General features: G+C 45.2%; 1 protein-coding gene across 1 annotated transcript in view; it reads right to left on the minus strand.

Moving 5' to 3' along the window:
- LOC147894239 (uncharacterized) overlaps nucleotides 1-22,698 on the minus strand; it is a 143,726-nt gene that overhangs the window by 63,350 nt on the left and 57,678 nt on the right. Inside the window, exon 7 of the mRNA XM_087384702.1 lies at nucleotides 22,059-22,297. Coding sequence (XP_087240828.1) covers nucleotides 22,059-22,297 — 239 coding nt within the window. The remainder of the gene's footprint in view (nucleotides 1-22,058; nucleotides 22,298-22,698) is intronic.

The following is a 22,698-nucleotide window of genomic DNA, read 5'->3' on the forward strand; positions in this document are numbered from 1 at the left end:
TTTGGCTGCCCATGTCAATTACATGCGGAGTCTCATGACTCAACTTACTTCTATCAACTCTCCAATCACTACAGATGATGCAATGGCAGTATTGCTCAAAAGTATGACTAAAGATTATGATCATGTTGTTAACACTCTGAAAAATCTTCCTAATCCTACTCTTGAAGGTCTTATTACTGCTCTTTAAGAAGAAGAAAGGCACATGGAACACCGGAGAGGCAATGACACAACCTATGCCATAAAAATTCAGAAGGGCAAGTTTTCACCTTGCAAACATTGTGGAAAGACTAATCACCTCTCAAAAGATTGCTTCAAGATCAATCCATACAAACATTGTGGCAAAAACAATCACCATGAAAAGTCTTGTAAAGCCAAAAAGGAAGAAACTACAAAGTCAGAAACTGCCAATCTACTTTCATTTGATGAGTCTCCACATGATGAAGACTATGCTTTTTAGGCACTTTGTCTTTTTTGTTTATCATCACTTGGTCAAATTTTGAGGTTCTCTGCCTGGAGTAGTACTCCAAAAAGAATATGTTATGTAAATCACCTCTGGTCACCATATGATGTAGGCCATGTGATATGTGTTTTGACTATCCCATTTCTGTGAACCTCACACCCTTGGGAACCCTTGCTAGCATGAGATCATAGATTAATCCTTGACCACCATGAGATGGCGTAAGAAACTATGAGACTAGATGTATCCTTGACACTGCAAGAGGAAACCCCTTGAGGGGGGGTTTGTTGGGGTAAGCATGATCAAGGGCTTGCTCTATGGTGCATATGTGCATCTAGGGGAGTCACATGTGTGTTTGTGTGTGTTGTAAAGGCACATCAAGTGCTATGATGTGTCTAGTGTGTGACCTAAGTGATGATATAAGACAAAGGCAATCCCACTGATGTAGGGATTGATTCCCATTGATGTAGGGGCTGATTGCCACTTATGTAGGGAAGAAGGTATTACCTTCTCCCCCTTTCTATAAGAGAGAGTCCTTCCCTCACAATCATCATAGAGAACTATCATCTTTCTTTCATTGTGCTCTCACACCTCTTGCAAGATGCATCTATTCTATCCTACGGGTTCCTACACCTCCCCCTCCCCCTCTAGAGCTCAATGGATCATTATTTTGATCGAAGGGTGTAAGATTGGTGTTCTCAATCTGTATGCCCCCAACAACAGAGGGGAGCGAGTCTCCTTTTGGAAGGAGTTACTTTCTTGGGCCCCCATTGCAGATTCTTGGGTTATTCACATACAGGGTGGAGTTGCCCGCCCATCTCAGGTAGCTGTAGGCTTATCCGGAATTAGTGACTATTATCATACAGTCGCCCTAGTCTTTGATGTTTCTTCCTGGGGCAGGCTATCCAAGTCCACAGATGATATATCATTGGAGGTACCGTTTCAGCCAGTCAAGATAGTGGGCTTCATGGAGCATGGTCCTCTTTCATTGTGGTACTTGGATCCTGACCTGCTACTCATTGCCCTGGGCTCATGGAGGCTGTGGCTCTATGGAGGTGTCCCGATAAAGTTTTTGCAGTGGGACCCTGGGGAATGGGAGTGGATAGATGAAGGGCACCGAGAGAAGGGCATCCCCTTCTTTCGTTACACGATCAATAATGCTAGGAAATTCTAGCGCAGATGTAGGGGTTGGAGGCCCACTAGAGCTCCTCATTGGGAGAATTTTCAGATTTCTGCAGACTTGCAGAAATTTTTTTGGCAGAGGCTTTGGAAATCCCACCGGAATAGAAAAATCACTCTCTTCTTTTGGCTTTCTATTCATGGTGGGATAGCAGTGGACCACTGGAGATCCAGACCTGGAGATCCAGACCCTACTTGCCCTCGTTGCCTTTTTGCTTCGGAGATAGTACAACACTGCCTTTGGGATTGCAGATAGGCGAGAATCATATGAAGGGGATTGCAAGACTTTTCAGCACTTTTGTTCGCCTCCCCTTCTATATGACCTGGGGATCAGTGGCTTGGCTCACTCTTTCAGGGCCCTAGGTTTTCTTTGACAGACATGACTCGTCTTGGGCTCTTCACATCCGATGACACCGTGTGGAGTCGTGCTCTTTAGAGGATGTTCTGGCCACTCTCTTCAGGGCTGCTCATTCCTCAGTTGACTCTCCATGAGAGGTTTTAGCTAGCATTGCAGCATGGCACATTTGGAGAGCCAGATGCACTGAGGCTATGGAGAGTTCTTAGGTTCACCCTTCTCAGACCTTGGCTAGTACTTGGACAGATACGGTGTGTGGATAAAAATGAAAAAATATTTTTCACTTGTTGCATGTTGATGGGTGAGTGCATAGCTATGTATATAGCTAGTTGGTTGTGGAAATGAGCTATGAATACTCTCATGAAGGACTCCACACTGATGATATATTGTCTTGAGATGGAAGACACTTCTACAAAGACTTCTGGGAGATAATGAAGTGCAGTGTAGGATCACCAGATAATTCAGAGCATGGTATCCAGAGTGTGATGAGGTTTTGTTGTGGGATGATATGTACTCTTCATGGTTGTCCAATGCCATATGTGCATGAAAGCACAAGTTTTTTGTTGAGAATGCCTTGCTTCCAGTGTGTCAGGAGTGGCTTCATGGTTGTGTGATAGTCTGTGGGGAATTGAGCATTACATGCTGGTTAGTAGGATATGTGCAAAGGTGGAGTGCCTAAGGTTGAGTATAGGCACTAATTGCCTTGGTATAATTTGAAGGAAAGAGTGGGAGAGTGGTGAAAAAGTAAAAGCTGACGTGGCTATAATCAAAAAAGGTATCCATGCAGGTGGCTACGTGAGGACGAGGCGAGGAGGTTCTAGATGGCGAGGTGGCGACTACAAGTAGCATGCTACGAGGAGAGGGTGAGCTGGTGATACGAGGGGAGGATGACAACTATGAAGGTGGCACGAGGATCCTACACGAGGGGTCGGATCGGGGCAAAGAAGCCTCACAAAAAGGGGAGCTGAGGGAGCCAGACGAGGGGGGGATCACGAGAGAGAGAGGCTTGTAGTGTGGAGGGAGTCGCAACTGCAAGGTGGGAGACTCCTGGAGGAGAAGCGTCGTCAATATACGTGCTGGAGAACAGGAGAAGCAGGGAGCTTCTGAGATAGGAGGGGATCTCGATTATGGATTGCTGGGGACTTCACATGGCAAAAAGGTGAGCTCAGAGGCTGCTGGAGAAGTCGACTGTGGCTGGTGTGGGGAGCTTCTAGTTTTTGTGTGTGCTTCGTGAGCAGGGGAGAAGCCACGAGATAGTATGAGCGCGTGAAGGCTCGTAGTAGATACACGACAAGCAGCTGCAGTCCCTCATACCTGCATGTGGTCTATCGTTTGATAGTGGGAGGTCCATGCAAAATTGACGAACAGGTTTGGCCTGTTTTATGTACAAGAGAAGCCGGAGGTCGGTGTGCTCGGTGGAGATGAAGGGAGCTCAGAGGTAGCTTGGGAGAGAACGGTGAGCTACGTGGAGGAGATGACGAAGGAAACTGAGTAGGAACCAGAGGGAACGATGGAGGTCGTTCGTTCTGCGCGCTGGAGTATCTTAAGCGATAGAGAGAGCTGCTAGAAGGAAGAAGACGAAGGAGGGCATAGGAGTTTTAAGCTCCTTGGCTAGCGGAGAGGGTTGCCACGACTGCGAGCTAGAAGATCTTGGACCACAGGCAAGGAGATATGGACCGTGAGCAGAGATGAGGGATTCGAGGAAGCGAGGGAAGGTTTTGGAAGAGGAGGGACGTGGGCTTGCAGTCTGGAAGGAGGAAGCTCAGGAGAAGAAGCTGAGGAAAAGGGAGGACGGTGTCGATATTAAGCTGGGAGGACTTTGCGAGCTCAGAGGCAGTGGGGGTCGTTTGGTTCTGCAAGCTGGGGATCTGATGGTGGCAGGAAGCTTCGGAAGTTGGCTAGAAACATGACAGCGCAAAAGAATGAGGGAGCTTCTGAGATGAAGAAGGAGCGGTGAAGGTCCGTTGTTACTTTGGAGGGAGCTTCTCGATTTGGATAGGCGTCGCTACTACACAGGAGGAGTCCCTTGGATAAATGAAGGCTGGTGGAGAGTTAGTGGGCTGTGGCGAATCTATATGCACAGGCATTGGGATTGGTCGAGGTCAGCATATGCAAACACGAGGTGACCACTTAAGCTAATAGGATGATGAAAAACTGGCTTGCTAGCCAAGACGTCCAAAGAGCCTTGCTTTCATGTCTTTGAGCAGTTCGGGATGGGCTAGTTAGTCGTCAAGTGAACACACAATTGCTTCAAAGCTGAGGGCAGAGAGGCTTTTGGTTAAGCGGGTGCTTTATGAAGAGTAACAGAAGTGCCGGGTGTTGACAATGGTCACGTACATGAAGGGTTGTTGCTCTTGTTGTGAGGTGTAGAAACTTGGCCCTAGGTGTCACTACTATATAAGAAGGATAAAGAGTGAGCACGAGAATAGCTATGAGGTAGCTATTATAGATTGAAGGCAGAGATGAGCAAGAGATGGCCGGCTGCATCATTTCGAGTGCTTGTGATGATCTACGGGAAAGATGGAACAAGATTTCTAACTGAGACCACTTTGTGGGTGGTTGCCCGATGAGTTGTGGGATTGGATGCAATAAGAATCTGAATGCTTTGTGAGCTTGGGCTGAGTCATCAGTAGGAGCTTGTGTTGGGCTGTGTAGTCCATTGGGTTTTTGTTTGAGGTTGTCTGGTTCTGGAGAAAATGTATCCAAGTGTGAGTTGTCTCAGGAGGCCTATAGAGAGAAGGATGTTGAATGGATGCCTTTTGCCTTGTGATAGTGTTGTTCGGGAGTTTTAAACGTGGATGAGGGTGGCTGTGAAGGCAGGTTAGGCTCTACTCTTTTTGTCCATCCACGTTTTGGTGCCTCCACGGAGGTAGTTCACTTCAGTTTACAAGATTGGAGGAGTAGGTGTTCTGAGATGTGTTGCAGAAATCCACACATGAGAGTGATACAGTGTGAGTGGTGTGGAAAATGTGGTCACAGGAAGGACAGATGTATTGAAGTCCAGCTACGTGTGATCCGACTCCGAGCTAGAGTGCAGAGAACTTTGAAAGTGCTTGCCCGCAGGAAAAAGAATGCTCTTCAGATGCAGAGTGAGCTTCCTCAATAGTGTGTTTGTTTTGTTGCCTTCCAGTGTTGTTGAGATTGAGAAAGCCAGGGTGTGTGATAGTTGAAAGATTGTGAGGATGGCAGAGGACTTTCCAGAGTTTTGGGGGATGCCGTATGAGAATGCAGTGAGATTCTTGGAAAAGATGGAATTCACAGCACTTATGAAGGATAGGGCAACCCCTCAGATTTTGTTTCAGATCATGAATTATTGTTTGCAGGGAGATGCAAAGGCATGGTTGCAGACTCAAGTGGCTGCCTTCAGGACTGCTCATCCTCAGCAGCAAAATCCGGAGTATACAGTGGTGAGAGCAGCTTTTCTTGCACGGTTTGCACAAAGCAGGAGCCCTAATGAAGTATGGAAGGAGTTGTGCAAAATTCAGCAAAAGGATAATCAGGATGTGGATCAGTATTTGATAGAGTTTGGTAGACTATGGAGTCTATGGTGTGAGGCTTTAATTCCTGAAGTACCCCCACAAATGATAAAGAGAGACCGGTTTGTGGCTGGTCTGGAGCCTTCACTCCGTCTGAAGGTGGAGATGAAGAATATTGATAGTTTTGAGGATGCAGTCAGAGTGGCTAGAGAGAAAGAATGGAAGGTCAAGAAACTGAGGCAGCTTGGCATGCAAGAGGAGCCTAAAATCCTGGTCAGCAGGCCAGAAATGATCAAGGCATATGTAGAGAGAGAGCCAGTGTCTATTCCTATGCAGGATGATTCCCTGAAAAAGGAATTGCATGAAGCTGTGGAGCTGATGAAAACACTCAGCCTAAATTGGATGGAGATTGCAGGAAGAAGCAGAGGTCAAAATAACAGGAGAGTTGCTATGGATGGAGGAGAAGGAAGTTCAGCTGATGCAAGGAGAGTACCAGATTATGTGATGAGCTGTAGGCTGGAATTGGAAGACGAACTTGAGGAGACAGTCACAGATGAAGAGAGAGATTTTTTGAGTGAGACAGAGGAAGAGAGCATCTCATCAGAGGAAGAGAGTCAGTTGTCTTCACTGTTGAAGGAACCTGATGATGTAAGGGAGCTGGATATCATTACACTTATGAGTGGAGGCTTGTCACTTGCTATGGAAGAGGGTGTTGCTCAGCAAGATCTGTGCGAGGTGGTAGAAGAGAGCCCGAGAGAAGGGGTTGCTACCATAGATGGCAGAAATGTTGAGAGCCCATTAAAGGCAGCTAAGGATAAGTCTATGTGTGTAGATGATGATCATGCTCCAGTGTTGAGTGGTGATGATATGCCTATGATGGCTGAATGCAATCAGTTTGTGGTTGACACTGTGATTGTGCATATCGAAGAAGATGAGATTTCAGGTTCAACAAGTGAGGAAGAAAGAGGTGAAATTAGTAGTGAAGATGAGAGCTCAATCATGTGTGACAGTGATGAAGCTGATGTGGCTATTACTGATAAAGTAAAAGACCTACAGACAGCAAGTGTTGATTGTGTGCATGCAAATTGTGATGAGTATGATGAGGTTAAGATTCAGTGTTTACAAGATGATGGTGATTCAGAGGATGAGATGGATTGTGTTCTTGATGATGCACTGAATGATATGTTAGCATTGATCTCTTCAAAAGAGAATGAAAACACCAGTATGCATGTTGAGAAGGACAGCAGTGATAGTGTGATTGATGATCAGCTGGATGCTTTACTTGATGATACCCTCATGGATTTTGCATGTGTGGTTGGCAATGACAAGAAAGAGTATGTTGGTATGTTTGAGCATTCTTCAGGTGGAAGAGATGTTTGTTTGCTCCTGAGTGATCTTGATAATTCATGTGATGGGTTGAGTTTTGCAGCTTCGAAGGTTGAGGCAATAGGGTATGCTGAGAAGTCCCTAATCACAGATTATGAGCTGGTTGTGCCCGTGAGATTTATGTGTGAGGTTGTGACCTCAAAAGATGTAGCTCATGTGAAGATGAGCAAGACTCAGGATATAAGTGTGACGGCTGATAGCCAGTGGAGTTGTGTACTATCTTGGCAAGATAAGATATGGGATCCTGGAGGTTTAGTGAGGATGCGGATACATGGAAGGAGCTGGTGGCTACATCAAATGGCTGTATTATTGATTCCATTTGATCCAGGAGGATGGTGGGTTATGCATATCTGGCAGTGGAAGGTTCAAAGTTATCCTTTTGATCTGGGAGAAGAAAAGCACAGGCATAGAGCACAAGCTTGCTTTGTTTTTGATCCAGGTGGTTTGCTGATGTTTTTCTTTAGCTACTGGACATGAATGTCACAACAGAAGAGTAGGGGTTGCTAGAGATGTGTGGATAAAAATGAAAAAATATTTTTCACTTGTTGCATGTTGATGGGTGAGTGCATAGCTATGTATATAGCTAGTTGGTTGTGGAAATGAGCTATGAATACTCTCATGAAGGACTCCACACTGATGATATATTGTCTTGAGATGGAAGACACTTCTACAAAGACTTCTGGGAGATAATGAAGTGCAGTGTAGGATCACCAAATAATTCAGAGCATGGTATCCAGAGTGTGATGAGGTTTTGTTGTGGGATGATATGTACTCTTCATGGTTGTCCAATGCCATATGTGCATGAAAGCACAAGTTTTTTGTTGAGAATGCCTTGCTTCCAGTGTGTCAGGAGTGGCTTCATGGTTGTGTGATAGTCTGTGGGGAATTGAGCATTACATGCTGGTTAGCACGATATGTGCAAAGGTGGAGTGCCTAAGGTTGAGTATAGGCACTAATTGCCTTGGTATAATTTGAAGGAAAGAGTGGGAGAGTGGTGAAAAAGTAAAAGCTGACGTGGCTATAATAAAAAAAGGTATCCATGCAGGTGGCTACGTGAGGACGAGGCGAGGAGGTTCTAGATGGCGAGGTGGCGACTACAAGTAGCATGCTACGAGGAGAGGGTGAGCTGGTGATACGAGGGGAGGATGACAACTATGAAGGTGGCACGAGGATCCTACACGACGAGGGGTCGGATCGGGGCAAAGAAGCCTCACAAAAAGGGGAGCTGAGGGAGCCAGACGAGGGGGGGATCACGAGAGAGAGAGGCTCGTAGTGTGGAGGGAGTTGCAACTGCAAGGTGGGAGACTCCTGGAGGAGAAGCGTCGTCAATATACGTGCTGGAGAACAGGAGAAGCAGGGAGCTTCTGATATAGGAGGGGATCTCGATTATGGATTGCTGGGGACTTCACGTGGCAAAAAGGTGAGCTCAGAGGCTGCTGGAGAAGTCGACCGTGGCTGGTGTGGGGAGCTTCTAGTTTTTGTGTGTGCTTCGTGAGCAGGGGAGAAGCCACGAGATAGTATGAGCGCGTGAAGGCTCGCAGTAGATACACGACAAGCAGCTGCAGTCCCTCATACCTGCATGTGGTCTATCGTTTGATAGTGGGAGGTCCATGCAAAATTGACGAACAGGTTTGGCCTGTTTTATGTACAAGAGAAGCCGGAGGTCGGTGTGCTCGGTGGAGATGAAGGGAGCTCAGAGGTAGCTTGGGAGAGAACGGTGAGCTACGTGGAGGAGATGACGAAGGAAACTGAGTAGGAACCAGAGGGAACGATGGAGGTCGTTCGTTCTGCGCGCTGGAGTATCTTAAGCGATAGAGAGAGCTGCTAGAAGGAAGAAGACGAAGGAGGGCATAGGAGTTTTAAGCTCCTTGGCTAGCGGAGAGGGTTGCCACGACTGCGAGCTAGAAGATCTTGGACCACAGGCAAGGAGATATGGACCGTGAGCAGAGATGAGGGATTCGAGGAAGCGAGGGAAGGTTTTGGAAGAGGAGGGACGTGGGCTTGCAGTCTGGAAGGAGGAAGCTCAGGAGAAGAAGCTGAGGAAAAGGGAGGACGGTGTCGATATTAAGCTGGGAGGACTTTGCGAGCTCAGAGGCAGTGGGGGTCGTTTGGTTCTGCAAGCTGGGGATCTGATGGTGGCAGGAAGCTTCGGAAGTTGGCTAGAAACATGACAGCACAAAAGAAGGAGGGAGCCTCTGAGATGAAGAAGGAGCGGTGAAGGTCCGTTGTTACTTTGGAGGGAGCTTCTCGATTTGGATAGGCGTCGCTACTACACAGGAGGAGTCCCTTGGATAAATGAAGGCTGGTGGAGAGTTAGTGGGCTGTGGCGAATCTATATGCACAGGCATTGGGACTGGTCGAGGTCAGCATATGCAAACACGAGGTGACCACTTAAGCTAATAGGATGATGAAAAACTGGCTTGCTAGCCAAGACGTCAAAGAGCCTTGCTTTCATGTCTTTGAGCAGTTCGGGATGGGCTAGTTAGTCGTCAAGTGAACACACAATTGCTTCAAAGCTGAGGGCAGAGAGGCTTTTGGTTAAGCGGGTGCTTTATGAAGAGTAACAGAAGTGCCGGGTGTTGACAATGGTCACGTACATGAAGGGTTGTTGCTCTTGTTGTGAGGTGCAGAAACTTGGCCCTAGGTGTCACTACTATATAAGGAGGATAAAGAGTGAGCACGAGAATAGCTATGAGGTAGCTATTATAGATTGAAGGCAGAGATGAGCAAGAGATGGCGGGCTGCATCATTTCGAGTGCTTGTGATGATCTACGGGAAAGATGGAACAAGATTTCTAACTGAGGCCACTTTGTGGGTGGTTGCCCGATGAGTTGTGGGATTGGATGCAATAAGAATCTGAATGCTTTGTGAGCTTGGGCTGAGTCATCAGTAGGAGCTTGTGTTGGGCTGTGTAGTCCATTGGGTTTTTGTTTGAGGTTGTCTGGTTCTGGAGAAAATGTATCCAAGTGTGAGTTGTCTCAGGAGGCCTATAGAGAGAAGGATGTTGAATGGATGCCTTTTGCCTTGTGATAGTGTTGTTCGGGAGTTTTAAACGTGGATGAGGGTGGCTGTGAAGGCAGGTTAGGCTCTACTCTTTTTGTCCATCCAACGGTACACACTCTGATGGGCATATGGGCGACCATGCAGGGTTCCTCTCGAGCAGCCTCCTCCAGGAGACTTGTTACAGGGTTGAGGTTGCATTTTCAGCCTCAGCCTTGGTTTCTTTCTACCTCATTCTTCTGAGGTGTTTTTTATTACTCGCTTAGCAATGTTGTATTTCCGCACAGAGCTTGCTCTAGCGAGTTTCTTTCTAACTTAATAGAAGTCTCTTCTTTGCCCAAAAAAAAAAACATCACTTGACATGCCCTTACACACCACATTATAATCCACTCTCTGAGAGGAAGAATTGTACTCTCATGGAGATGACGAGATGCATGCTGAAATTCAAGAGAGCCTCAAGGGATTTTTGGGGAGAAGCAGTTGTGATAGCTACTTACATTCAGAACAGATGCCCTACCAAAGCTTTGGTTAATGTGACTCCATATGAGGCTTTTTATGGCTTTAAGCCAAAGGTTAGTCATTTCAGAGTTTTTGGCTCAGTGGCTTTGGTTCCAGATGCACATCGGACAAAGCTTGATGACAAGAGTGTCAAATGCATTTTCGTGGGGTATAGCACTGAAAGCAGGGGATTTAGGCTTTATAATGCCGCTACAAAGAAGGTAATAATCAGCATAGATGTTCTCTTTGCTGAGAATGAGTACGTGCAGCCCGCTAGCGCAGACTCGCCACCATACGATGACACCTCTTTGGACATCATCTAGTTTGAGGATGATGACATTGAGTCTCTTGATGCTTCCCCTTCTACTTCTCATAGTTCAGATGGCTTGCCACATGTTGAGGATGGCTCTCCCTTAAATGTTTCAGATTTGAAGCCAATTAATGAGAATAGACAGCCTCATGTTTGGAGGCATTATCAACGTTGTGAGGCCACTAAAGATGTTGATGCAGCCCCGAGTGGTACAATAGAGAAATCTATTCCACGTTTGGCAAGGTTGACCATTCAAGATGCTAAGGACCAGCCTACTTTGGGGAAAACCAGTGCCAACACTCAGAAAATCAAAAAAAGGTAAATTTTGCTTTGATGACCTCAGTGATGGAAGCTGAGAATGAGCCTCAAATATTCAAGGATGCTCAGCATAATCTGGCATGGTAGAAAGCTATAGAAGCTGAGATTAATCCATTAAGAAGAATGCCACATGGGACTTGGTTGATGCGCCCATTTGGAAAAATGTGGTAGGCATGAAATGGATTTATAAGGTGAAATACCATTCAGATGGCACAGTTGAGAAATACAAAGCCTGTTTTGTTGCCAAGGGGTATGCATAAGAGGAGGGGATAGATTATGAGGAGACTTTTGCTCCAGTGGCCAAGATGACCACCATTCATTCTGTCATCTCTCTTGCTGCATTTTATAGTTGGTCAATGTACCAGATGGATGTCAAGACCGCTATCCTCAATGGAGATCTTAAAGAGGAGGTCTATGTACATCAGCCCCAAGGTTTTGAGGTGAAGGGACAAGAGCACAAGGTATGCAAGCTCTGGAAGGCTCCATATGGGCTAAAGCAAGCACCTCGTATGTGGTATCAGAAGATACATCAGTTTTTGCTGTCCCAGGGATTTGCAAACACTCATACAGAGCCAAATCTGTATGTTCTGCAGCAAAAATCAGAATTGGTCATGTTGGTACTATATGTGGATGACATCATACTCATTGGCAGTGATTTGCAGCAAATTACAGCAGTGCAGTTTGCTTTATGTCACAACTTTGACATGACACATTTCGGCCTGATGGGATTTCTATGTCACAGATAAAGTATTCGGAGGGGTTGTTGCAAAAATTTCAAATGGAGAACTGTAAGCCGGTGGCTACTCCATTGGAAAAGGGACTCAAGCTGAGTAAGAATAACACTGCTAAAAAGTTTGATGGCACTTTGTACAGGCAATTACTTGGTAGTTTGATATATCTATGTTTCACACGGCCTGATATTGCCTATGTCACAGGGCTTTTGAGCCTGTTCATGCATTGTCCCACGATCACACATTGGAATGCAACAAAGAGGGTTCTAATATATGTCCATGGCACTCTCTCTCTTGGCTTGCATTATGCTTCAGATTGTGATCTAGAGCTGAGTGGTTTCACCGACTCAGATTGGTCACGGGACATTGATGACAGACGGTCCACTACTGGCTATTGCTTCTCATTGGGTTCAGCTTGTATCTCATGGCTCAGTAAGAAGCAAGAGCGAGTCTCTCTTTCCTCCAGTGAAGCAGAGTACAAAGTTGCAAATTCAGCCACTACGGAGTTAATGTGGTTAAGGAAGCTTTTGCATGACTTCCATCATGCACAGGATGGCGAAGCAAACTCTATCTTCTGTGACAGCCAGAGTTGCAGTGTCATAGCCAACAATCCTGTAAGAGATTACAAAGATATGGTGTTGTAGGCATAAAGTCAACCCTATGGTTCACCAATATTACTTGGGTACTATATATACCAAGTACTTGTATTGTTTCATATGAACATTTCTATTGGAGCTTTTTTGAGTGTGCACTCTTGCTCACTTGTGTTCACAACCTGTCTCCACTTTGTTCCTACATTTGGTATCAGAGCGCTTCTGTCTCTAGAGCCTCTTCCCACGCTTGCTTCCAGAATCCCACAAGCTTGGTGCTCTAGTGTGTGTTCCTGGTTCTCACATTTAGCTCTCTAGCTTTTGTTTGAGGTAGCTTTAACAGTCCAACAACTGTTTTTTAACCTTTTGATGTCTGATTTCGATGTTTTTTGAAATTTTTGAGCTGCCCACATATAAACAACCTGTATCGCACCATTTCAAGAAAAGAAAAAAAATCATGTTTCTTGTCCGTACAGATTTTTCCATACAGTTGCGCAACAGTGCTGGGAATCCTGTGACTTGTCAAAAGGTGATTTCGAGTGTTTTTCGGTTGTTTTTCGGCGTTTTTTCTCAAATCTGGATGCTTTTCAGCTCTAGCCTCTCCGGGTGTGTTCCAGCAGCTCCAAGCGTCTCCATACTTCTCCAGGCTCTTCCCTACACGTGTATTGTGTTCAAAAGTACTCCCGACATCTTCATTCAGCTCACTTCAGCTCCTTTTTCATCTCTAGCTTGCCCACATAGTCAGTAGAGTGTTTTGCAGGTGGTTCGGGCCAAGGTGCGCTTTCAGTATGTATTTTGAGCTGTGTATTTTGCTTCGGGACTGTTTTTGCAGCCCATACTCTTGCACTCTCAGGTGCATTTGCAGATACTCTGCTTTGTTGGGTGCATTTGAAGTTACTTTACAGGTGTGGATGCCTTTGAGCTCCGGTGGATGCATTTGAGCACTCGTGGGTGTGCTATTTCAGATTTGGGTTGTGCATTTTCAGTTTGGGATTGCACTTCAGATTGCAGCAGAGTGCAATGATTGGTTTATGCCATTTTTTTAGTGATTGCATTATGCAGTCCGTGGCATTTCAGAGCAGCCAGTCGTACTTTGCATTTGCAGCAAGCATTTGTTTGGGATTTGCAGGTATATTTGCAGCCAGTTGCACTTTTGGGACTTGTAGTTCTTTTTGCAGGTACATTTGCAGCTTGTGGGTATTCCATTTTGCAGCATGTCGACTCTTTCGGACATTTTTGGCAATTTGTCCGAGGGTGACAAGCTGGATGGACCAAACTATGCCTTGTGGTCATTTATGCTTAAGAACATCTTGGTTGGTAAGGGCTTGTGGGATATTGTTAGTGGGGATGAGGTGAGGCCAGCAAGCTCATCTACATCTAGCATAGCTTCTTTGAGTCAGACTACAGACAGACACCAGACTGCTATAGCCCCTCCTACTAGTCCCATAGCATCGACGGAGGAGTAGAAGAAGTTTGACTGCTGCAGTGCCCAAGCGATGTTTTTGATTGCCATAAATGTGAAGAGGCACATATTAAGTCGTGCAAGGATGCAAAGGCGGCATGGGAAAGATTCGCTAACATGTATCATGTTAAGAATGAGGCAAGGGCCATTGCCTTGACAAATCAGCTCAAGGATCTCGAGATGCAGGAAGGCTAGACCATCACTGATCATATTGCCAGGATCACTGATCTACATGATCAGCTCACAAGTATTGATGAGGAGATAGAAGACAAGAAGCTCATCTCTATTACTCTCAATAGCTTAGCGCCCTCATATGGAACATTCGTCACTTCATTGACCATTGTTCTCAGGGCAGCCACACTCTCGTTCGATGAGTTGGTTGGGCTTTTGTTGCAGGAAGAGAAGAGATGCTCAAATTTGCCAAAGCCTCTCGTCAAGATGAGCAAGCACTTGCCATGGGTGGAAAGGGAAATTTTCAAAAAAAATTTGAGCCAAAACACAGCCATACAACTCAGCCCAAGGAGGGGAATGCAAGCAGTTCAAGCAAAAATATAAAAAAAGGGTCAATGCAACTATTGCAAGAAGCCAAGACATTACATCGCAGAGTGTCTGAAAAGGATTGCCAATAAATGAAAAGGCAAAGGGACAGCTCTAGCAGTAATTTTGTTGCCCCCACCGAAACTCGTGCTTCAGATGCACATGGTGAAGCTCATCTTCCCCAAGGTGATAGAGATTTTGTGTTTGCTGCATTTAGTGAGAAGATGGATGCTAAAGCACATGATTCCTCACTAGGAGTGGTTTGAGAGCATCACACCTGTTCATGGCAGACAGGTTACATGTGCCAATGATGCTTCTCAAGACATCATCGGAGTTGGGCACATTCCCATTCAGCTTGATAATGGGAAAGTTAAGTATATCTGAGATGTTTGGTATGTTCCAGATTTGAGGGAAAATCTGATTTCAGTTTCAAACATTGCCCATGATCAACATATGTTGGTCGAATTTCAAGATAACTAAAGCAGGATTAAGGATCCAAAGAAAGGGTATGAGGTTGTAGCAACATGCACGTATGACAGAGGCTTATACAAGCTTGATGCTCAGCCTTATGATAAGAAGGTATTGGCTGTAGCAAACACTTCCTAGGCTGATTTATGGCATGCAAGGTTTGGACATGTCCATCAGAAGGCATTGTCCTACTATAATATGACTCAAGGAATGCCAAAATTGCACCAACCAGCAAATGAAGTGTGTGAGGGGTGTGCACTTGGCAAATTGCATCGTTTTGTCATTTAGTAAACAAGGCAAGAATTGGGTTGAGGCAACCAGAGTGTGCGGATAGTGCACAGTGATGTATGTGGCCCCATGACTATTCCCATGCATAGAGGAGCAAGGTACTTTGTGACCTTTATAGATGACTTCTCCAAGTTCACATGGCTTTTTCTCATGAAGGAAAAATCTCAGGTGTTCTATTGGTTTCAAGAGTTTAAAGCTATGGTTGAGAATCAAACCAATTCTAGAATTGGAACACTCAACTCAGATACAGGGGGAGAGTACATGTCACATTTCTTCCAAAGATTGTTGAAGCAGCATGGGATTAAACATCACTTGACAGCATTGGATTTATTTTGCTTGGCGGCAGGGGCGCAGATAAATTGGCATAAATCCAATGGCTTTTGGATCAGTGATGAGGACACTCCAGTTTGGGGGCTTGACATAGGATTCACTTGGGTTCACAGGGGTGAGCCTATCAGGTATTTGGGCTGCCAGGTCGGGCTTGGATATTTCTACCACGCAGCAGTTTGCTCCCGTTTTGGAGAGCATCAGAAGAAAGCTTCTTTTTTGGAGCTCAGCCAAGCTAGATCTTGCCTCTAGAGTTGTGGTGGTCAACCAGGTCCTCTTGGCCACAGCCTGGTTTGTTTGTTCATGCTGGTGCCGTTCTAGGGACTGCATTATTCAGCTCAGAAGACCGGTTAGAAACTTTCTCTGGAGTGGGCTTGATGGCACAGCAGATGCCATAGCCAGGGTGGCTTGGGAGACCCTCATCCTCCCTACACAGGAAGGGGGTCTCAATATTATTGATCCAGATTTATAGTGCAGAGCTTTACTTTGCAAGATGGTGGTGCGGGGATATGCCAGGGCAGGAACCGTGGAAGGACTTTCTTATCAGTAGCATACAGAGGTGCACACCTTCTTCAGGAGGAGACTGGATGAGCAGTGTTAGGTGGATCTTCACCACAGCACACCTCAGATCACCTTCGTCCCCTCTCATGGTTGCCATTCTGAAAGCTTGGGCCAGTTTCAGAAGCACTCTTCGGAGGATTCCTCCTTCCTCTCGGGAAGCGATTGATAGGCAACCCATCATGTGGAATGACAATATTTTAGATGATCATGGCAGACCACTGGGTGCCTCACTCTACATGCAATGGTCCAGGTGGGAGAGGGGACCTGCATCATCTATGGGGTCTTGGAAAGCTTTCCGCAGGCTTCCAGAGGAGACCAAATCAAGGTTGACAAGACATCTTAGAGGGAGTGCAGGGAGGATCTTGCAGATTGAGGCAGCCCTTCCAGAGGTTTGGGTAGACACAGATGATATGCCACTCACTTTCTCCACTTGGGTAGGTACTTTTACGAGAGGCGGTGTTCTGCTTCAGGTTTTGGCCTTTTGAGATGCACAGGAGGATGCTTTGTCCAGGATGGTGGCAGATTGCTCAGGTCCACAGAGGACGTCTTGCTTGAGTCTGCTTTTTAGCCTATCACGGTTGTAGGTCTTTTGTTGTAGGGATCAGATTTAGAGTGGTTCCTAGGCCCAGACCCCCGACTACTCTCCACCGGGTCTTGGAGGCTCTGGCTCTATGGGGGAGTTCCCATCAGGTAGTTGCAGTGGGACCCCAGAGAGTGGGAGTGGATTGACGCAGGGCATCAAGAGAGAGCATCCCCTTCTTTCACTACACGGTCAGTAATGCCAAGAGATTTCAGGTCAGTAGTAGAGGTTGGAGACCTTCCAGAGTTCCTCATTGGGAGACATTTGATATCATTGCGGATCTGCAGAGGTGCTTCTGGAGGAGACTCTGGAAATCCCATAGGAATAGAAAGATCGCTATCTTCTTTTGGCTTTCTATCCATGGTGGGATTGCAATGAACCTTTGGAGGTCCAGGTTCGGAGCCGACCCTGCTTGCCCTCGATGCCTCTTTGCTTCGAAGACTATTCAACATTGCTTATGGGATTGCAGACAGGCAAGGATGATTTGGATGGGGGTAGCCATGATTTTCAGTCACTTTGCCCACTCCCCATTTTTTATGACATGGGGCTCAATGGCTTGGCTTTCTCTTACAGGACCTCAGGTTTTCTATGAGAGATTTAACTCCTCTCGGGCCATTTCGGTTCGACGTCATCGGATTGAGTCCTGTTCGTTGGATGTGGTACCACACCTTCCTTTTACAGTTGTACATGCCTCTGTGGATACTTCTTGGGAGATTCTAGCGAGCGTAGCATCCTGGCATATTTGGAGAGCCAGATGCACAGAGGCTTTGGAGGGTACTCAGGTTCATCCCTCGCACACATTGGCTAGTATCTGGATAGACACCGTACATACTTTGATGGCCGTATGGACGGGTATGCAGGGAGACTCCCGTGCAGCCTCAGCTAGGAGGGCTTCTTTCTTCAGGGAATGGAAGGATTCTCCTTTCTTCTGTGAGACTACTACGGGGTTGAGGTGGCACTTTCAGCCTCAGCCTTGGTTGTTTTCCACCTTACTCTGAGGGGATTTTCATTTATCCTCATGATTTCATGATGTACTCCGCTTTGAGCTTGCTCTCACGGGTTTTTTCTCTTACTTAATAGAAGTCTCTTTCTTGAAAAACAAAAAAAAAAAAACATCACTTGACATGCCCTTACACACCACAGCATAATCCAATCGTTGAGAGGAAGAATCGTACTCTCATGGAGATGACGAGATGCATGCCCTACCAAAGGTTTGGTTAATGTGACTCCATTTGAGGCTTTGTATGGCTTTAAGCCAAAGGTTAGTCATATCAGTGTTTTTGGCTCAGTGGCATATGCTTTGGTTCCAGATGTACATCAGACAAAGCTTGATGACAAGAGTGTCAAATGCATTTTCGTGGGGTATAGCACTGAAAGCAGGGGATTTAGGCTTTATAATACCGCTACAAAGAAGGTAATAATCAGCAGAGATGGTCTCTTTGCTGAGAATGAGTGCAGGCAGCCAACTAGTGCAGACTTGCCACCATACGATGACACCTCTTTAGACATCATCCAGTTTGAGGATGATGAGATAGAGTCTCTTGATGCTTCCCCTTCTACTTCTCATAGTTCAGATGGCTTGCCACATGTTGAGGATGGCTCTCCCTTAAATGTTTCAGATTTATAGCCAATTAACGAGAATAGACAGCCTCATGTTTGGAGGCATTATCAACATCGTGAGGCTACTAAAGATGTTGATGCAGCCCCGAGTGGTACAATAGAGAAATTTATTCCACGTTGGGCAAGGTTGACCATTCAAGATGCTAAGGATCAGCCTACTTTGGGGAAAACCAGGGCCAGCACTCAGAAAATCAGAAAAAGGTCAATTTTGCTTTGATGACCTCAGAGATGGAAGCTGAAAATGAGCCTTAGATCTTCAAGGATGCTCAGCATAATCCTGCATGGCAGAAAGCTATGGAAATTGAGATTAAATCCATTGAGAAGAATGCCACATGGGACTTGGTTGATGTGCCCATTGGAAAAAATGTGGTTGGCACGAAATGGATTTATAACGTGAAATACCATTCATATGGCACAGTTGAGAAATACAAAGCCCGTTTTGTTGCCAAGGGGTATGCACAAGAGCAAGGGATAGATTATGAGGAGACTTTTTCTCCAATGGCCAAGATGACCACCATTCATTCTGTCATCTCTCTTGCTGCGTTTTATGGTTGGTCAGTGTACCAGATGGATGTCAAGACCGCTATCCTCAATGGAGATCTTAAAGAGGAGGTCTATGTACAGCAGCTCCAAGGTTTTGAGGTGAAGGGACAAGAGCACAAGGTATGCAAGCTCAGGAAGGCTCTATATGGGCTGAAGCAAGCACCTCGTGCGTTGTATCAGAAGATACATCAGTTTTTGCTGTGGGCCAAGAGCAGAGGGTCGGGGTCTAAGTACCACTGCAAGCCCGCTCCATGGTCCACAAAACCAGCAATGTTGACAGGCTGAAAGGCAGCCTATAGAAGAATATCATCCGTGGATCTAGAGAGTATGCCTCCATCCCCAACGTCAAAGACCAGAGCATCTTCCCCGAGACCTCGAAGAGCGATCACCTGTAGAGAAACTGCTGTCCTCGAAAAAGCTCCCACCCAAGTGGTGGAAGTAATAGGCATCTCAATTGTCCAATCCACCGGTATGGCTGCATCTATTTGCTGAATCCTGCGTGCTACCCCTCTGAGGTGACTCACAGACTGTAGCCTCTCATCCTCAGATAGCCTGATAAGAGCCTTCCAAGTGCCTACTGTGTAGGCGGGGCCTCTCTCCCATCCAGACCACTGCATATAATGGGAAGTGCCCAGAGCGCTGCCATGCTCATCAAGTATACTATCGTTCCAAATGATCGGCTGCCTATCAATCTCTTCAAGGGTAGAGGGCGGAACCCTTCAAAGAGTGTTCCTGAAGCTCCCCCAAGCTTTGAGGATGGCAGTCATGAAGGGGTTGTTGAAGTATTTGAAGGGGTTGTTGCAGAAATTTCAAATGGAGAACTGTAAGCCTTGGAAAAGGGACTCAAGTTGAGTAAGCATGATACTGCTGAAAAGTTTGATGGCACTTTGTACAGGTAGTTGGTTGGCAGTTTGATATATCTATGCTCCACATGGCCTGATATTGCCTACGCCGCAAGGCTTTTGAGTCAGTTCATGCATTGTCCCACTATCACACATTGGAATGCAGCAAAGAAGGTTCTCAGATATGTCCATGGCACTGTGTCTCTTGGCTTGCATTATGCTTCAGATTGTGATCTAGAGCTGAGTGGTTTCATTTACTCAGATTGGTCAGGGGACATTGACAACAGACGGTCCACTACTGGCTATTGCTTCACATTGGGTTCAGCTTGTATCTCATGGCTCAGTAAGAAGCAAGAGGGGGTCTCTCTTTCCTCCAGTGAAGCAGAGTACAAAGCTGCAAATTCAGCCACTACGGAGTTAATGTGGTTAAGGAAGCATTTGCATGACTTGCATCATGCACAGGATGGCAAAGCAAATTCTATCTTTTGTGACAGCCAGAGTTGCATTGCTATAGCCAACAATCCTGTCTTTCATGCTCGCATGAAACACATTGAAAATCATAATCATTATGTATGGGCTTGTATTTCTGATGGCTTCCTTGATCTCATATATTATCCATCTAAGGACAATGTGGCAGATATTTTCATCAAAGCCCTGTCAACACATCTTTTCCTACAACATCGACATGGCTTGAGGATCAGAGACATTCTCACAATGTCAAGGGGGATTGTGAAGTGATTCACAATGACATTGTTTTCATGTACTCCCATAGGTTGCATATCCATTTGGATGAGTTTGTGCAACCATGGTAGTTTAGGTACTGCAGGGTACACCTGAGACGTCTCCAGGGTACTTTCAGCCATATCTTTGAGGGGGGATTTGTAAGAGATTACAAAGATATGGTGTTGTAGGCATAAAGTCAACACTATGGTTGACCAGCAGTACTTGGGTACTATATATACCAAGTACTTGTATTGTTTCATATGAACGTTTCTATTGGAGCTTTCTTGTGTGTGCACTCTTGCTCACTTGTGTTCACAACTTTCCACTTTGTTCCTACAAATCCCATCCTTCATGCTCGCATGAAACACATTGAAAATCATTATCATTATGTACGGGATTGTATTTCTGATGGCTTCACTGATCTCATCTATTGTCCATCTGAGGACAATGTGGCAGATATCTTCATCAAAGCCCTGTCAGCAGATATTTTCTTACGACATCAACATGGCTTGGGGATTAGAGACATTCTCACAATGTCAAGGGGCACAATGACATTGTTTTCATGTACTCCCATAGGTTGCATATCCATTTGGATGAGTTTGTGCAACCATGGTACTTTAGGTACTGTAGGGTACACCCGAGACGTTTCCAGGGTACTTTCAGCCATTTCTTTGAGGGAGGATTTGTAAGACATTACAAAGATATGGTGTTGTAGGCATAAAGTCAACCCTATGGTTGACCAGTAGTACTTGGGTACTATATATGCCAAGTACTTGTATTGTTTCATTTGAACACTTCTATTGGAGCTTTCTTGTGTGTGCACTCTTGCTCACTTGTGTTCCTACAGTATTCTACTTTTCATTTTCTTTTTGACCTTTGTTGATTACACAAACAAACTTCCTTCATGGAATTATGGATAGCTAAGGAACTCACACGAGCTCAATTGAAGAATAAGGCAACGAAAAGGTCAAGGCTTCTAGGAAAGAGAGAAAGGCATAGCAATCATTAGAAAGTTTAAATCCAAGCCCAAGGACTCTAAGTATTAAACTGATGTATGACTGACTAAGTTTCCAGACTATCATGTAAGAACTCTAAATAATTGGAGTTACTTTTTTGGACTCCTTCGGATCTACCATGTGTCCTCGCTAAGCAGATGTACTAGATGGTGTTTTGTTGTCCCCTAGATGTGTTGGTCTCCTGTGGACATCAATAGCCATTATTTCTTTCTTTCTTTCTACAATCAACATTCCACCCTTCCACACTCAGTAGTTAGGCATAATTAGTGAGAGAGTACTCCAGGCCCCTTGCCTATTGGACTCAGTAGTTAGGATGGGCATAGTTAGTAAGAGAGTACTCCAAAGCCCCTTGTCTGTTACGCTATGTTACTCCATGGATGCAATGAATAGTCATCCTTAGTCAATGGATAGAGCCTGCCCTCCAGACCAGATATTTGAGTAGTGCCAATGGTGACCTTATGTGAGCATTTGCAATCTATGGAAAAGACTAGGGAAGCAACAGCTCACCAATTCAAGGACATGCCCATCAATTGCTGAGAACAAAGTCAGACCAAAAGATGGAGTGGTAGATGACTTGTCAAATGGACAGTCTGAAGCGTAAGAAAGTAAGGGCAACTGAAGGTTATACAAGGAAGTGTTATAAGATGAGAACTATTAGTGCAGGACTGACCTTTTTGTAAATCTTATTTTCTTAATGTCAAATCCAAGGACATTGCATTTTTAAGATAAAACCTGTCATTTCCTCACATTAGAAACAAAACAAAAGGGAAGATAATTAATAGACATCCGACCTTTGTATAGATCCACCTGAAACATATTCCAAGAATATGTAGAGGCACCCAGATGCTTCATCTTTGTCCATGTCGATGTATCCTACAATGTGCTTATGCCTCATGTCCTTATAAAGAGAGATCTCTCTCTCCAAGGAAGCTAAATAAAACTCTCTCTCTTGACCATCATTTGAATTACTCAATTTAAGTTGTTTTACAGCCATAAGCTCTCCAGTAGACTGATTTAACCCACAGAACACCTGATTCATAACAACATACCTAAATTAGATTTGCTTAATTTCAAGTCCACGATGGTACAATTCATCTTCACTCTGATAAATAAATAAATAATTAATTTTTTAAATAAATAAATATAAATAAATAAAAATATATATAATTATTTTTTTTTTGCAAAAAGAGACGTCTATTAAGTATTAAAGAAAAAAGTTAGAGCAAGCTCCATACGGGATACACCATGCAATGCATGAAAAGCTCAAAAGCTAAAAAGAAACGATTGGGGCTGAAAGTGCCATTCTCCCTATAGAACCCTTCGAGAAAAAGGGAGAACCCCTCCAAACTTGTAGGAAAACAGTCCTCCTAGAAGAGGTTGCCCGTGAAAGGCCCTGCATGCTAGTCCAAATGGCTATCAAAGTATGAACCG

Source organism: Dipteris shenzhenensis, chromosome 14, assembly GCF_047967505.1.
Source record: "Dipteris shenzhenensis isolate YYH24624 ecotype China chromosome 14, Dip_SZ_1.0, whole genome shotgun sequence".
NCBI lineage: Eukaryota > Viridiplantae > Streptophyta > Polypodiopsida > Gleicheniales > Dipteridaceae > Dipteris > Dipteris shenzhenensis.